The 18,390-nt window shown below is 44.2% G+C and overlaps 1 protein-coding gene across 1 annotated transcript; it reads left to right on the top strand.

Annotated features, from left to right (window-relative positions):
- Positions 1 to 1,160: 1,160 nt before the first annotated feature.
- Positions 1,161 to 12,254, top strand: amer1 (APC membrane recruitment protein 1). Its single transcript, XM_017725366.2, has 2 exons — positions 1,161 to 1,446; positions 4,870 to 12,254. Exon 2 carries the CDS (start codon positions 4,987 to 4,989, stop codon positions 7,999 to 8,001), a length of 3,015 nt encoding a protein of 1,004 aa, XP_017580855.1. The 5' UTR covers positions 1,161 to 1,446; positions 4,870 to 4,986; the 3' UTR covers positions 8,002 to 12,254.
- The last annotated feature ends 6,136 nt before the right edge of the window (positions 12,255 to 18,390 follow it).

Raw genomic sequence — 18,390 nt, 5'->3', positions numbered from 1 at the left:
GGTGCTCAGTCATGTTGGAACAGGAAGGGGCCGTCCCCAAACTGTTCCCACAAAGTTGGGAGTATGAAATCGTCCAAAATCTCTTGGTGCTGAAGCTTTAAGAGTTCCTTTCACTGGAACTAAGGGGCCGAGCCCAACTCCTGAAAAACAGCCCCACACCATGATCCCCCCTCCACCAAACTTTACACTCGGCACAATGCAGTCAGACAAGTACCGTCTCCTGGCAACTGCCAAACCCAGACTCGTTCATCGGATGCCCAAATGGAGAAGTGTGATTGGTCACTCCAGAGAACACGTCTCCACTGCTCTAGAGTCCAGTGGCGGCGCTTTACACCACTGCATTCCACGCTTTGCATTGCGCTTGGTGATGTAAGGCTTGGATGCAGCTGCTCGGCCATGGAAACCCATTCCATGAAGCTCTCTACGCTGTTCTTGAGCACTTGAATAGGAATTTAATTCACAGACACGTTTTACTGTCACTAACAGTTTATTATGTGTTATAAGCGCTTACGGATCCAAACTGCCCCGAATGAGTGACCCAACAATGAAAGGAGCCTTGTGCATCTTTTATACAGTGAAAGGAAACATTAACTCACAGAAAACTCGGATTCTCTGCACTGATGCTTTGAACATTTACTTTTATTAAATATTCTATTAAATATTTTAATCATCCCTCGAGCATTTTAGGGCCACTGTTAATAAAAATAATGGACTTCGAGAATAAAGTCGTAATATTTTGAGAATAAAGTCCTCTATTCTTGAAATATCATACTGTGCCACTTGTTTTTTGAAATATTACAGCCTTTTAGCCTTTTTTCCTCAAAATATTATGACTTTTTCTTGAAATAATACAACTTTTTGTCTTGAAATATTACGACTTCATTCTGGAACTATTATGACGTCATTCTGGAAATATGTTTTTAATCTGGAAATATTACGATTTTTTTCTTGAAATACACACATTCCTCTTCTAAGCCGCTTCTCCTTCTGGGTCGCGGGGGTGCAGCAGGCATTGGGCGGGAGGCAGGACATACCCTGGACAGGTCGCCAGTCCATCGCAGGGCAGACAGACATACACGCTCACACCTAGGGGCAGTTCACCATGTCCAGTTGACCTGGCTGCGTGTCTTTGGACTGTGGGGGGAACCCGGAGAACCTGGGGGGAACCCACGCTTTCTCGAAATATTACGACTTCATCCTCTAAGTCTACTATTTTTATTAAGAGTGGCCCTGAAACGCTCTGGCCCTCTTCGAAAAAACGTTTGGACGCCGTTGTTCTAAACTAACGAGCCGCGCAGGTGTTTACAACTACATTTCCCATGGTGCACTTCGGCCAGTCCGCCCGAACAAAGTGGCTCCAGACGGCGAAGCTTTTCCCCCTCAGTGCTGCTCAGATTGATGCTAACAGGCTAACGGACCTCATATCAAGAGTAATGGGGGAGTAAAGTGAGTCTGTTTCGACTTTTATCCAGTTTACCGCACATTTTAGCGGGTTTCGTGCGTTTTGTTGCGGCGGGGAGCCGAAAACGGGGCTCGAATCGGGCAACTTGATGCCAGCTAGCGTTAGCGGTTAGCCTGCTAGCGTGTCAGGGGTCGTTTTCTCGACTGATCTGCGCCGCGACGGCGACGCGCTCGGGGTCTGTTTTCGCCTTGAACGCGTCTGTTTGGAGGGTAAATCTAACGAGGATGTCTTGCATCTGTTCTTCCCCTGAATGTCTGTCCGCGTCGGGTTTATATGGGCCCGACTAGGCGAACGTTAAGCTCAAGTCGGCTTATTATTCGCCAGCTTCTTCTCCCAATTCCCCCGTTCCACCTTAAACTCCGCTTCAGCTTGAGCTTAGTGTTTCTCTTCATTGGTGCACCTTGTGCTGCCAGCGTAAGTCACTGTTAGACTGCATGTGTAAGTCATTTGACATGCAAATGCGAGTAGAGGTTGATGTGCAATCTGTTGCCTCTGTGCTTAAAGGGCACCTCCACCCATTTTTCAAAATTCTCAGCGTAAATAAACGGTTGACACGGTCGTTCAGAGCGGTTTGGTGGTAAATGCAGTGGTGATGATGGGAACCAGACGTCCACCTCTAAAAGCTCCCTGATGTCCCTGATGAATGCGCTGCCTGGTGTCTGAGGCACTGTTGTGCTGTAGATATGAGGTAAAAGCCATTCATGGTGGAGGGACGATGCATGCAGGGCGCTGTGCGGCAAAATAGTCCCCAAAGGAAACTTATTATTCCAGATTTTCCACTATTTTCCCATCATCAACATTCCATGTAAAACTCAGAAGACTCGTGTAGGTTCTCTGGTGGTTCTGGGTGGTAAATAAAACGTCTGTGTCCGTGTTGTAGTCATGACGACGTCTGGTTCCCATCACCACCACTGTAAAGAGATCCGGGCCATTTCACACCAAACCACTCTTAATGACGCTGCTGACCGCTCAAACGCTGAATTACACAGAAATTTGGAAAAATTGGTGGAATTCCCTTTTAAGACGCGAGACAATTCCCAATGCCAGACTCACAGGAACACATGCATGTGTCTTTATACACCCACGTTCACATTGATTCCACTGCACATACGGTTCCGAGTCTTTTTCACTCATGTTTGGCTTTCGGCGTCGTCTGAAAATCAGATTTTTCCATAATCCACTGTGAAATTCGGGATTAAGGCGTACAGGCTTCCCCCACCCTTAGAACGCAGCCTAATCCTTGGCATCATTATCAAAACATCCTTTCTGTTTGAGGTGCTTAAGAGACTCTGAATCCATTAGAAGACCCCCACAGTGCCCCCAATCAGGCTTTGAATTTGTAATATAGCTTCGTTTAAATAGATCGTTTAGCCTCTTCCATGCTTTGAGGCCTTTCAGCCCTTGCCGTTTGAATGTGATCTACCTGAGGCTGATACTAGAGCTGTAGCAATTAAAGCAACATTATGTGACGGTTTTGCTTTAACAGCCTCAGAGTTGTTTTGATGGTAGTAATAAAGAAATAAACAAAGTTCTTGCATCTTCAAGCATCAGGTGGCCCAACCAAAACCAAAGGGCTTTTATTTTGACGTGCTTTTAGGAAAGAGGGGCCATCATAACGAAGACCAAGGCGCAATGCCAAGGCCGCAGATTTAGTAAAATTTGTGATGTTTGATTCGGGGTTAGAGCGACCTCAGGAGAACCGCGGAAATGTGGAATTGTGATAACGACTATTTGAGAAAGTGTGGAGAATCAGCTGAAGTTCGAGGATGAAGATTTCAGCGGGCGTCTAAGTTTAACATAAAATTAGTCTGAAAAGTCAGGTGGCTCACCCAGACCAGCAAATAAACACACCGGTCAGGCAGAACATCCTGACCACCTCATCGTCCACTTTATCAGCTCCACTTACTGTATAGCTGCACTCTGTAGTTCTACAGTTACAGACTGTAGTCCATCTGTTTCTCTGATACTCTGTTACCCTGTTCTTCAGTGGTCAGGACCCCCATGGACCCTCACAGAGCAGGTACTGTTTGGGTGGTGGATCATTCTCAGTACTGCAGTAACACTGACGTGGTGGTGTGTTAGTGTGTGTTGTGCTGGTCTGAGTGGATCAGACACAGCAGTGTTGCTGATAAAGTGGACAATAATAATAACGCGTGTCCTTAAATTCTAAAAACGTGCTGAATTGACGACTGAATACTGGCCGTTGTTTCAACATTGAACTGAGGATCATTTGTAAGTTTTCCGGTTTATGATGTATCGGCCGCCGAGGTATCGCGCACCCCCCGTTGGCGTCATTGTGAAAGCTGAACAGTTTCTGGGACTCGTGCTCTTTTCTAAATAAGTTAATCTGTCGTGATCGACCGCCTTTGTCTCAGTGACAGCTGTCAGCTCATTGTGCTGCCGTCCTGCTGGGTGGACCATTTGTTCTCCCGTCCGCTTCCATTAATGCGAATCTCACTTTGTGAGTGCAGTTAGCGTTAAAGTGTTCCTCGCTCGGCTCTATCAGATAAAGGGGGCTTTCATCAGTTAACGCTTAAATTGATAAGTGTGGGTGTTCTGCTGTGGGCCGAGAGTCTTCCTCTCATCCCAGCATTCACTGGGTGTAAATGAGTCATTACAGGGCTGGAGGACGGAAAATCTTGTCTTAACAAGTTTTGGTGATTTAAAAAAAAAAAACTGCATTTTTAAAAAGAACAAGTTTGATAATAATAAGTAGTGTTTCCGAATCGACCTTTCCCAGAAAATTATTTCAAATCATTGTTTTGTGATGTCACATGCATACAGTAGTTTAGCCCCACCACATACACACTAAAGATCCTCCAAGTGTAGGTGTTGGGATTAATCTTGGTGACGGAAGCCACCTTAACGTTTACGGGGTTGTTTTAAACTGATGCTCTTGGAAGTTCCTTTTGTTTAAGGAAAAATGCTGACGTCACTAGACGGGTCCCCGGACATTTTCCAAACGTGAAGCAAATTTGTTAAGTCAAGTTTGTAAAAGAGATTGAAAATTTATCAGCGTTTACATCAGATACAGTTAAGTGCCGAGTGGAGCGGGAGTCGAAATCGCTGTCCCACCTTGACGTCGCCCACCGAACCTCTGCAAACATCAGGCCAGATGTAGTTGTGATGATATTTATCTGCTGTAGTGTTGATCACCGGATGGTGCCATTTGGAAAAATGACATATCTCAGCTCACATATCGCATTTCACCTTTCCAAATGCCAATGATACCGTAACTGTAGGACTTAATGGTCGGCTGTGCACTTGGCCCTGCTGTGTCTCGTGGTCTGTGGTGGTACTTTGGGCCGGGCCTGATTGGGATTATGGTGAAGGGTTGTTTTCAGAATCGATCTGATGTCTGATTCTTAATGTTTTAGTGCCTAATTGTGTGTTTACTTGCTTTGTAGGTGCGACATGGCAAAAGATGTGCTTGATGGACACAACGCCCATAACCTTTCACCTGCAGCTGGGGGCAGAGCTCTCGTCATGAATACACAACTCTAGCGGCGATTTCCCGACTTGTCATGGAGACTGTGGCAGGAAGTGAGCCGGCTGGTGCAGCTGGTGGGCAACCATCAGATTTTATATCCCATGATCCTCAGCAGCCCCAGACACCACCAACGGGAAAGCTCAGGAAGACGGCCTTCAAGTTTTTTGGAGGTCGGAAGAGCATTTGCATGCTGCCAAGCTTCTTTGGAGGACGGGGTAAAGGGCAAGGAAGGGGGTCCTCCAAAACTGGCGTAACCAAGAGCCAGACTTACGATGGTGTGAGCAGAGGATGCTGGGAGGAAAGTATCAGGGGCGGTGGTGATGTGACTTCAGCGGACTTTGAGTTCCTTAATCCGAATGGCTCATGTGACCCACAAAAAACGCAGGAAGGTTTCGGGAAGTCGCAGTCCCTTCCCCGACAAAGGAGAGGTCTGCGAGGTCTCTTTAGCAGCATTAGGAGGCACCGGAAGAACAAACACATTGAACAAGAGAGAAATGAGACGCTTGAAATGTCCTCGGGTGAAACAGTGCCTCAGTCGAACCTTGGTCGTTACAGCGATGACGGCGACAGTCGTCTGGGCGAGGTGTCAGAGCCAGATGTGCCTACTGCAGTTGATGGCAGCGATTCTGCAAAGCCGCTTGCCTCTGCTGCTGACGAATGTACAAAGGATGAAATGCTAGTGCCTGAGAAACAAAAAAGCAAGGGGAAGGTGGTTGAGGAAGGGGACAAAGAAAAGAGGGGAGATGAAAGGAAAGATGGTGATGAGAAGCAGGAAGGACAGAGGAAGGGAAGACTGGCTACATATCGGCAGCCCTTGTCTGCGGACTCTGAGATGGATCGCCTGGCTGAACTGAATGCAGATTTACCTGAGGGCCAGTTGCCTGCAACGTCTGCTTCCTCTGACAATGTAAACCTGATGTTTGGAGACGTGTCTTCTCTTAAGAGTTTTGATTCTCTGACTGGTTGTGGGGACATAATTGCCGACCAGGATGATGTCAGCGTTGCAGAAAGTTCGGTGTCTGGCGAGAGGGGAAGTCGCAATGCTGGCAAACGCAGCTCCTGCCTCATTACTTATCAAGGAGGCGGAGAGGAGATGGCAACTCCAGACGAGGTGGACAGTGAGTACTTACATAGTCTTTGGGAGTCAGATGTTGGCAATGAGGTTTGCTACCTCCCATCGGAGCAGACCGACAGTTTATCAATAACTCCTGATCAGCCAATTGGCTCCTTTCATACTGCCACTACCAGCAGCAGCGGCAACACCAGCACTAGCCCTTTGGGAGGCACAGAAACTGCCCTTACACCTACTGATCTTTTAACCCCTCAGAGTGACCAACAGGAATCTGTACCGAACAGTGATGAGGGTTACTATGATTCCACCACACCAGGAGCTGACGAGGAGACTAGGGAACGTCCGCAGCAAGAAAGACTTCCCCGTGACAGCTATAGTGGTGATGCCCTTTATGAACTTTTTGAGCCTGATGACCGATTGCTCAGTCCACCTCTTCCCTCGAAAGACAGTCACGGGTTCCTGGGAGCTCCCTTGCAGGGCAGCAAAGGCAAAGGAGACCTGCTGTATGCCCTGACATCTGCTGCCTTGGAAACTGGTGCCATGGAGACAGAGGAGGAACGTCTCAGTAAGATCCAGCATGCCTTGCTGTGCTGCGAGCTGCAGAATCTGAGAAGCCCGTCCAAAGATCAGCTTCTATACTGTGGTGATTGTTTCTACAGCGCCACAACCCCGCTTGAGGGCAACTGCAAAAACTCAGCTGAGGAAGGTCTCCAAAAGCATGGAACCCGATCACTGCAGGGATCCCACGTCATAAAGGAAGCTTTGTCCCATGGTGGGCCTCAGCTTCAGCACAAACCCTTATATGGACCAGTGACTGATTCAAGGTTCAGCCCAAAGGTCTCAAGAACACCCAGTATTCTGCAAGATACAATCCTGTTTTCTAAGCAAGAACGGAGTGAAGCTTCAGATGGGAGCGCCTTACCATCAACCAGAGGCTGCAGCCAGTCCCAAGAAGAGCTGATGGTCTGTTTCTCGCAAGCATTGGTGGACTTCACCAAAAACACCCGAATGTACCGCAACTCCACAGAAAGTCTGGATGGCTCAGAATCCAGCTCGCCATTTGGCCCAAGCCTGAGTGCTCTTCCTGCCATTGTCACTTTTGATGTGGTCGACATGGAGAATGAGGGAGAGTGTGAACAGCAGACAGAACTTGCAGAAGAAGAGGAGGAGTTATCTTCCCCATATGAGCCGTTTGAGGATGACGGCTGCTACCTGCAGCAAGACGCCTTTGCTGAGTGTGATCAGAGAACTTTCGATGCCTATGAGCAAAGCTTGTTGGTCAGCAATGCGTGGGGGATCACAAGCCTTCCACGTCACCTTAGCCTGGGCCGACCAGGCCCTCCTGTTCCTGCCCCACTAGCACTTAACCGACGTAGCCGTTCTCTGGATACAGACAGTCTGGACTTCCAGACCAGCGCTCTTTATGCATCAGTAGTTTCCCATGGTCCTAAGATGGCTCCTTCCCTCCAGCACAGGAAAAATAGTCCTGAAATGGGTGACTGTTGCGACATGGCTTCACCGCGACTCTCAGAAAGGGGCCGCATAGATGGTTGGAGACAGGGACATGGTTCTGAATTTGACTCTCCCCGGAAGGCCACACTCTCCTCTCAGCAGCAACAAAAGTTCTCACGTGGCAGTCCCTGGATGGAAACGATGTCCAGCTGTACCTCTACCTGTCATCAAACAGTCAGACCCTCACATCTCCCCCTACAGGCTTCCTGCCGCAACGGCAGCTCAGCACGTATCGCCAGAGCAGATGCTGAAGGAGACGTAATGACTGGAGGAGGTGATGCCATGTACCCTTGCAGTTACCCACCATCAGGAACGCAGTGGAAGAGTCGACCAGTTGGCGTCACCCAGGGTATACCCCACCTACGTGCTGACCAATTGGAGAACCCAAGAGAGATCACAGCCAAGAGTAGGAGGGCTGAAATCGAAGGGGAGTTCTCCCCGGCGACACCTAAACGCACCATGTAAACAACAATCAACTTTCACATGCAAAAATGAAAACATTAGGTAGGTCTCATCACCAAAGACACAGCTGGATGTTTACTGACCATCTTGATTTGTATACACTTGCCCTCCTAGGTTCGCTGGTATCTCCAGATAAGCTATTATATTTTAGTGATGGTGCAGTTTTTGGTTATTTTCTTCTCCACCAGTGTTTTGTCTGTTTTCTCAAAAGAACTGCCATTGATTTTTATGACTAGCCATGTTGTTTCGCATATATGTAGCAGTTGTGTCTTTGACCATTGACCAGAAATCGAGCTTTTTGTTCTGTGTTTTGAAAGTCTGTTTGACTTCTCAGATATTAAGTATCACTTTGAACAGATTTTTTTTAATACAGCCTATATGCTAGCACATTAGAACAGGGACACTGTGTTGGCGCAATTTCTGCCTCTACTGGAATACCACGTAACGTGGTGGCGGCGTGGAGTATCGGACCTTCTCTTTAGACGGACCCTGAATGTGAGAGGACCCGTGGAGTTCTGAGTTACGCATATCTTCCCCCGAACGCTTTTCACATATGCTGTATGTTACGCTGTTATCATGTTTACATTTTTTAAAACTATTTTCAATAGTATGTTTTTTTTTGTTTTACCACACTTCTGCACTACATTAGTGAGGAAATGCGCTTGCACACTCAAAGACATCTAGTCATGCACCGATCCGATATGCTGGATCGTTATCGGCATCGATAATGACCTTAAACGAATCAGGTGTCGGCCAGACGACTTTCAGTACCTGAAACGAAAGCTTGTCGTTTCAAAGTGATATAAATCTCAAGTTTTAACTTATTACTTATTAATTAAACTCGATTTTTTTTTTGCAAATATTTTTATAAATTGAAATTCAGGCTTGAATTTTTTTTATCGTCCAAGACCAGAATATCCACCTGTTTTTGGGATGACCCCTGAATGGCCAGACTGCCAGTAAGTTCTGGTTGTGATGTCACAGTACACGGAGGTTTGGTCGCCTCTGATTGGTCCAACTTATGTAAAGGCATTTCATGAGATCAGTTACCAGGTTCAAAATCCCTTCTTATGACAATGTACACGCTTAAAAAAAGATGGTTCTTCAAAGGTTCTTTCGTAAAGACCATGAACCGTGAACACCAAGATCCGTTTGTATGCTAAAAGAGTGTTGTCTTGTATACGGTTCTATGTAGCACCTAAAAAGGTTCTTCTGTTGTTAGACTTCACACCATAACAATAGCAGAACCCATTTTTGGTGCTGTATAGAACCCTATACAACACGTTCTCCATCAGACTGAAGAACCATTTCACCTTCCATCTTCGGTCATGCAGATCGGTCTTGGTGTGTTCAAGGTTCTATATATAACCACTGTCTTTACAAAAGAACCAACCTTTTAAGAACCTTGAGGAACCGTCTTTTTGAGAGTTTAGGCTGTAGAACAAATTGCAGCTGTTGCGGTTTGAAATTCGCGCTCTCTTAAATTGCGAATAAAAAAAAAAAGATTGATCGTTCAGCCGATCTAAAACCGTACATACGACTAATTATTACGAGTGACGAATTTACCTGTTTAAGGAGGTGAAACGAGTATTTTATTTAAAGTTTTTTTGGCAAACGTGAAATATCTACTAAAGCACTGTCAAAATAAAAGCCCCTCTGAGAAAAGCGTGTCAGAATAAAAGCCCTGTGCATCAAGTAAGTATTTTTTTCAGTTTATCCATTTTATGCAGGCTAGAAAGTCTCATTTTTGGGTGACTTTGGGATAAGATAATACAGCGAGATTCACTTGAAAGAGGCCCCGCATATTCTGTAATAACTCTCTCTAGGACGAAGCAGTCTGAACAAAACAATGTGCAATGTGCTGCTCAGTTTATGGAGCTTTGAACAAGCTGGGAAGCCCCTGCGTTCGAGCGATGAGGTAGGTGCCGGACAACCGTCGCAACTGCTATTCTCCCAATATGCTTGCAGATACATTCGGGAACATGGAGCCCCGTGTCAGTGTGTCTGGCAGAGATCACTTCCGGAAATGCATGTAATGTAATTGATTCCCCACACGTGAAGGTATGTCGTGTAATTTTTTTGGTCCAGATTGCTTCGTCCTAACGGGAGTTACAGCAGAGTATTTGGGGCCTCTTTCGAGTGAATCTCGCTGTAGTTAATATGTCTACAGTGGTCAGTTAGATTTTGTAGCCCTAAAATGCAAAAGACGGAAATGGTTGAGAATGAAATCTTGTCCAATGTGCCTCATTTTAAAAATTGTAAAAAAAAAATCGTTTTTTAAAAAATCTTTAAAGTGTAAAACCGAGAATAGGAATATCGAGATTTGGAAAGAACTCTTCACTTGTGACCGCACATTATTTAAGTTATAGGGATTTTAAATTGAAGAAAAAGTAAAAAGGCCGGATTGGTACTCTCTGTTAGCCGATATTCCGATTTCAGGTATTGGGAGAGAAAAAGTCGGGTCGGTGCATTCCTGAGAAACCGTTAGCAACGCTCAGAAACACGAAACCGGTCATCAGCAATTCAAAATGATGGGACGTTTTGTTTGGTCACTCGAATCTATGAAGATTTTACTGTTGACTGATGATGCGCCTGTTTGAAGTTGTCTAATGGAGGTTTTGCCCAGCAAGTGGCGCAACAGAACACTTGTAGCTCAGCCAGCGAGTCGCACTCGTTTATCAAAGGTTCTGCAGACGGAACGGAGCCATCGACTTGCTGGTGAATGTATGAAAACGTTGTATAGTGTCTGTAAACACTCATCACTGACCCTTCACTAGTTTTTGACCTTCGGTTTCAAAAGCTGTTGGGCGGCTTTAAATAAAGCTTTAAAGCTTCTACAGTCTGATAGCAGGAGAACCGAGCTGTTCTTGTCACGTCAGAGAACGTTGAACAAGCCACACGTTTAATGGATTGTTTCGTTTTCGAAGGGGAATTCCACCCATTTTTCAAAATTCCTGCATCGTTTGAAATTATGGTGCTGATAGGAACCAGGGGTCTCCATGACGACAACACAAATATAGCCAATTTATTCACGATCAAAACCACCAGTGAACCTTCTTGAGTGTTTGAATGCTGATGGTAAAATTGTGGACAATCTGTAAAAAAAATAAGTTTTATTTGGGGACTATTTTGCCTCACAACACCCTTTATGTATCCCTCCACTAAAAATCAGTAATATATGTCCAAGACTTTCTCAAAAACAGTACGTCAGGCAGTGAATCCAAAACCGTTTAATATAGGGACTTTCTGTTAGGAGCTTTTAGAGGGGGATGTCTGGTTCCTATCACCACCACTGTGAACGGTTCTGACTCGGTCAGTTTATCTAGAATAAAGCATTTCACACCAAACCGCTCTGAACGGCTCTGATTAGCTAATCTTGCAGAAGTTTCGGTTTGGATGGTCCACTGTAGATGCTTTGTAGATACTCAGTATGTCGCTGTTGTCGGAACAAAACCTCGTATCTCTGAAACGGTCACTTTACAGGAGAAGGAAAAAACCTGCTTTACTTTTAATGGAAGTCAATGGAACCGGAATTTTTTCCAAGTCATTTTGGGCCGTTTCTTTTAGTCCATTCATCAGGAAATTTACACACAATGTAAAATGCCTTCTTCCAAAGGCAGAGACATCTTTAACTAACAATCAGCTGAAAATCCAGTTAAAAGAAACTAAAATTGAAGGCGAACGTGGAACGTTCTGTTAAATCCAACACTAATCCTGAGCCTAGTCCTAACCTTAAAGTGGTTGAGTTGCTGAGTGTTACCAGAAAGTCTGTTGGTGACCCAAGTATGTGTAGATCGTCTGTAGGTGACCGTCCAGATGAAGTGAGAAGGACATTTTGAGAAGCAGGTGGATTCGCCCTTCGAGTCTTCAGTAGGCGTTTGCTGCGAGTTCGTTGATCAGGTCAGTTTCCTGACTTGTCTGTGAACGAATGTGAAAATAGTCTCAACACCGCAAAACACGTTTTTCCCCCAGATGGCGCCAAAGCCGTCGTCATGCACTGGCGGCGTTACGCGACACGATGGTTTCGGGTTTGTTTTTGCTTTGATGTCGAGCGACAGGAGCACGTTTCCTCCGACAGACTCGATGCTGTTTGTGATGAGGGTTTGTTTTTAAATCGTTTGTAGTGTTTTTTTTGTATTCTTGCGTTTGGTACAGTCCTCTTTGTGATCGGTGGTTGAATGTTGACTCTCTTTCTGCTGAGCCGGCGGAAAAACATCACGAGGAAACGTTTTGTTTTTTATACATATGGATGTAAATACACAGACGATGAATGTTGGATTTACCCACCTGCCAATCAGAACACTTACCCATGCTGCCCCTCAGTACTGGAGACTCCCAGTGATCTGACGGGGAATTCCACCAGCATTTTCTACGTCTGTGCATAATTCAGTATATATTCAGACGTCTTTACAGTGGCGGTGATGGGAACCAGGCGTTGCCATGACTACAACACAGATATAGACACTTTATTTACCGTCCAGAACCACCAGAGAACCTACACGAGTCTTCTGAGTTCATATGAAATGTTGATGATGGAAAACAGTGGAAAATCTGGAATAATGAGTTTTCTTTGGGGACTATTTTGCCGCACAGCGCCCTGCATGTCTCCCTCCACCATGAATGGAGTTGAAGTTCTCTAAACTCTCATAAAACAGCGTCTCAGTCATCAGGCAGTGAATTCAGAACCAGCTCATGTAGGAACTTTCTGTGAGGAGCTTTTAGAGGGACGTCTGGTTCCTACCACCACCACTGGGAACAATAAGTTTCTCTACGATCTTAAAGATGGTTCTTTGAGGGTCTTTTAGTAAAGGGTTCTATATAGTTTTTCTGTTTTAGCAAGCCTGACAACTTTTCGGTGCTACATGGTTCTATGTGGGACCACTTTCTTTACTAAAGAACCCTGGAAGATTTTTGAAGTGTGTATGGAGAACCATTCGCATGCCTAAATGGTTCTTTGCATGGTAAAATGGGTCTTCAGATTGATGGAGAATGTGTTGTATATGGTTCTGTACAGTGCTTGACATCATATCAAAAGAACCCTTTTTTGGTGCTGGATGTTTTTGGTACCGTATACAACGCATTCTCCACTGTGTGAAGATCCATATCTCTGTGCAAAGAAACATGTAAGCATGCAAATGGTTCTCCATACACACTTAAAAATCGTTGAGGGTTCTTTAATAAAGAAATTGGTCTTATATAGAACCATGAGCACTTTGCATGATTTAAAGGGTTCTTTGCATAAGGAAAGGGTTCTTTAGATTGATAAAGAATGTGCTGTAGATGGTATATAGTGCCAAAGAGGGTTCTTCTGTTGTTACAGTACAAGAACCCTTTTTGCTGCTATATAGAACCATTGTTTTTAAGTGTGTAGAACTCGAGGTTCTAAATAGAACCCTTCCCTTTACTAAAGAACCCTCAGAACCTTCGTTTCTTTTTTAGTGTAGAAACAGATCGCTTTGCCTCAAACTGCCCCGAATGACTGTTCACATCTTAGTCATCAGTTAATGCTGAGAATTTAGGAAAGCTGGTGGAGTTCCCCTTCAGTGCGCATACACACACACACACACACACACACACACACACACACCTTGCACTCGACTCTGAACTGGAAATAAATCCCATCTCAAACGTGAAGGACGAGTCTGTGTTTTCTGTTCATGATGTTTTGTGACGTTTCGGCGGATGCAGGTGGATCCTGGGGGTCCAGGTGGATCCTGGGGGTCCAGGTGGGTCCTGGAGTTCTAGGAGGATCCTGGGGGTCCAGGAGGATCATGGGTATCAGGCTGCATTTCCCATTTCGAGGGAAAGTAACATTTTTGCCCACTTTGTTTTTGTAAACATTTGAAAGTTTCAGGCTGTGTTCTCCTCAGTTCTTATATCCTAGGGTTTCAGTCACCTGGTGTTTCTGTTGTGGCCGCCGTATTTGGGACCGAGTTTCTGGCTCCGCTGCTCCGCACAAACGTAACTCCAGGTGAAAATTATTCTCCTTAATCTGGAAGAGAAAAACGTTCCAGGACAAAGTCCGTAAAACAGGCGGTGATCCTTACACGGTGTCCCCTGAACTCCTGGTCCCACTTAAACTGGCGGAAAGCTGCCAAATCTATTTTTCAAGGGGTTTGTAGTAAAGGCAGTGGTTCTATATAGAACCATAAACACTCAAAGAACCGTTTGTGTGCTTAGTGTTCTTTGCACGGTGAAAAGGACCTTCAGATTGACGGAGAATGCACTATGTACGGTTCTGTATTTAGCACCAAAAATGGTTCTTCTGTTGTTGCAGCGTCCAGCTTGTAACAGTAGAACCCTTCTCAAAAAGGTGCCGTATAGAACCATATACAATTCTCCGTCAGTCTGAACCTTTTCACCATGCAAAGAACACTTTAAGCATGCAAACTGATCTTATGTGGTTCTATATAAAACCATCGTCTTCGCTAAAGAACTCTTGAAGAACCATGTTTCAGAGTGTGTTGTAGAACCTTTTATGCTGAGGTTTTTCACGCCACTTAAAAAAGATGGATCTTTAAAGAACGTTCCACTGAAGATTCTTCTGCGACGTTCGCTTCCAGCACAGCCAATCAGGTCGCGCCGTGTTGTGATGTCACAGAAGGCCTGCAGACGACCCCTGGGTCACTAACTCCCCCCGAGCTCTAACGTCTCTCACCATTTTGGTGATGAATATCTACCGTCTGAAAGCAGCACAAAATGGTCAGACATCGCCACGGAAACGTTCAAGCCTGTTTCCTTGACAACCACCATCTCTGAGTATAGCTCCACCGGCTGCCAGTCATCTGGAGTCACCCCACCATCACCACCCCAATCCCCCCCGCTCCGGTCACAGATCATCTCCAAATAACGGGATCAACACGGAGCATGTTCACCGTGTACAGCGTCGTCGGTTTATCAGGTGATCCTGCACCAGACGCTCTACCACCACTTCTGAGAACGGACCACCATTAAATCTGCACATAGGTGGTCCTGTGGTGGTCTCTTTCCACTGAAGGGCAGGGTAGGGCGGGGCTGATAAAATGGTCCATCCCATCTACAAGGTACATAAGGCTAATAACCTACACACTCACTGGCCACTTTATTAGAAACACCTACCTTCTGCTTCCACTCACTGGCCACTTTATTAGAAACACCCACCTTGCGCTTCCACTCACTGGCCACTTTATTAGAAACACCCACCTTGTGCTTCCACTCACTGGCCACTTTATTATGAACACCCACCTTGCGCTTCCACTCACTGGCCACTTTATTAGAAACACCCACCTTGTGCTTCCACTCACTGGCCACTTTATTAGAAACACCCACCTTGTGCTTCCACTCACTGGCCACTTTATTAGAAACACCTACCTTGTGCTTCCACTCACTGGCCACTTTATTAGAAACACCCACCTTGTGCTTCCACTCACTGGCCACTTTATTATGAACACCCACCTTGCGCTTCCACTCACTGGCCACTTTATTAGAAACACCCACCTTGTGCTTCCACTCACTGGCCACTTTATTAGAAACACCCACCTTGTGCTTCTACTCACTGGCCACTTTATTAGAAACACCCACCTTGTGCTTCCACTCACTGGCCACTTTATTAGAAACACCCACCTTGCGCTTCCACTCACTGGCCACTTTATTAGAAACACCCACCTTGTGCTTCCACTCACTGGCCACTTTATTAGAAACACCCACCTTGTGCTTCCACTCACTGGCCACTTTATTAGAAACACCCACCTTGTGCTTCCACTCACTGGCCACTTTATTAGAAACACCCACCTTGTGCTTCCACTCACTGGCCACTTTATTAGAAACACCCACCTTGTGCTTCCACTCACTGGCCACTTTATTAGAAACACCCACCTTGTGCTTCCACTCACTGGCCACTTTATTAGAAACACCCACCTTGTGCTTCCACTCACTGGCCACTTTATTAGAAACACCCACCTTGTGCTTCCACTCACTGGCCACTTTATTAGAAACACCCACCTTGTGCTTCCACTCACTGGCCACTTTATTAGAAACACCCACCTTGTGCTTCCACTTGGTACCTGTGGCCAGTGAAAGGAAGCACAAGGTGGGTGTTTCTAATACCGGCCTCAAACCGTGTAGAGCTGCTCAGTGGTCTGTAATAGACCGGCTGATGTGGTTTTCTGGTTCCAGACAGAACTAAATACCCTGCAGTGCTGTGATTAGTGGCTTTAATGAACTGTTGAACGTCTGATTGAATTTTCTTCAAGCCGGACTCGCTGTCCGAGCTGCACTTCAGTAAAGAGACTCAGGGCGCCCTCTGCTGGCCGCAAACATTACTGCTCGCCCTGCCCGATCCTGAGTGATCATCTCTGCTCCAAGCTGATCTGAAACCAGCTCCCTCAATGTAGGCTGTGATTATCATATTGAGAACAATCAAAATGCAGTTCTCCAAACTGTCTATAACTGTCTATAGACTGTCTACAGTCTATAAGACAATAATAAGCATCTTACATGTTCATGTACAGTTCATGCTAGGTTAGCGTTTTAGCATTAGTAAATAAGTGACCGCGCCCTCTACAGAGACACACTTCTGCTGAATTTAACACGTTTGGGGGAAAAATAAAACAAAAAATGTAAAACACATGAAGTTTGAACAGGGGTGCCTAAACTTTTGCACACAACCCAAGTAAGATATAAACAGGCTTAATTTATGTTTACACGACCATTTCAGACCCTCATTATCCCTAACAAATGAACTGGTTGTTTATGGAACTGTGCCTTTAAGGCTGATATATGTAAATGAGCTCTGTTCTGATTGGCTGCCTTGTATTGTGACTCATACAAAAAGCAGTCAGAGCTGAAACACTACTTCTAAGTGGGCAGGGCTAAACGGCTGTAGGCGGAGTAGGTTTATAAATGGAATTATGTTTCTTGACATGAAAACTACAGACGGTGTATTGAATCTCATCTATAATCACAGAGATTAATCAAACAGATTACAGCCCCAGATTAAACTAATCCAGCTCCAGCAGGGCTCTAATCCAAACTCTGATATAGATCGTAGCAGATCATATTCTAGTCTGGTCTGATATAGACATGCAACGTCTGATGTAGGGAATAACATAATATAGTCAGTCTGATCACTGATGTAGATTAAAAATCTTTTTTGAAATAGATTTGACAATATAATTTAGACGATCCCTAATATCGATTAAATATGATCTCTAGTTTAAAGCAGACTATAATCTAGACTGATCTCTGATATAGATTATAATTCGTCTCTGATATTGGTTATAGCAGAGTATAATTAGTCTGATCTCTGATATAGATTATAGCAGAGTATAATCTAGTCTGATCTCTGATATAAATAATAAATCATCTCTATGGATTATAGCAGAGTATAATCTAGTCTGATCTCTGATATAGATTATAGCAGAGTATAATCTAGTCTGATCTCTGATATAAATAATAAATCATCTCTGATATAAATTATAGCAGAGTATAATCTAGTCTGATCTCTGATATGGATTATAGCAGAGTATAATCTAGTCTGATCTCTGATATAAATAATAAATCATCTCTATGGATTATAGCAGAGTATAATCTAGTCTGATCTCTATAGATTATAGCAGAGTATAATCTAGTCTGATCTCTGATATGGATTATAGCAGAGTATAATCTAGTCTGATCTCTGATATAAATAAATCTCTGATATAAATTATAGCAGAGTATAATCTAGTCTGATCGCTGATATAGATTATAGCAAAGTATAATCTAGTCTGATCTCTGATATAACTAATACATCATCTCTGATATGGATTATAGCGGAGTATAATCTAGTCTGATCTCTGATATAAATAAGAAATCATCTCTGATATGGATTATAGCAGAGTATAATCTAGTCTGATCTCTGATATAGATTATAGCAGAGTATAATCTAGTCTGATCTCTGATATAAATAATACATCATCTCTGATATGGATTATAGCAGAGTATAATCTAGTCTGATCTCTGATATAAATAATAAATCATCTCTGATATGGATTTTAGCAGAGTATAATCTAGTCTGATCTCTGATATGGATTATAGCAGAGTATAATCTAGTCTGATCTCTGATATAAATAATAAATAATCTCTGATATAGATTATAGCAGAGTATAATCTAGTCTGATATCTGATGTAAATAATAAATCATCTCTGATATGGATTTTAGCAGAGTATAATCTAGTCTGATCTCTGATATAAATAATAAATCATCTCTGATATGGATTTTAGCAGAGTATAATCTAGTCTGATCTCTGATATAAATAATAAATCATCTCTGATATGGATTATAGCAGAGTATAATCTAGTCTGATCTCTATAGATTATAGCAGAGTATAATCTAGTCTGATCTCTGATATAAATAATAAATCATCTCAGATATGG

Source organism: Pygocentrus nattereri, chromosome 23, assembly GCF_015220715.1.
Source record: "Pygocentrus nattereri isolate fPygNat1 chromosome 23, fPygNat1.pri, whole genome shotgun sequence".
Taxonomy (NCBI): domain Eukaryota; kingdom Metazoa; phylum Chordata; class Actinopteri; order Characiformes; family Serrasalmidae; genus Pygocentrus; species Pygocentrus nattereri.
Note: the sequence above shows the minus strand (reverse complement) of the source record. Positions and strands in the feature narration are given on the sequence as shown.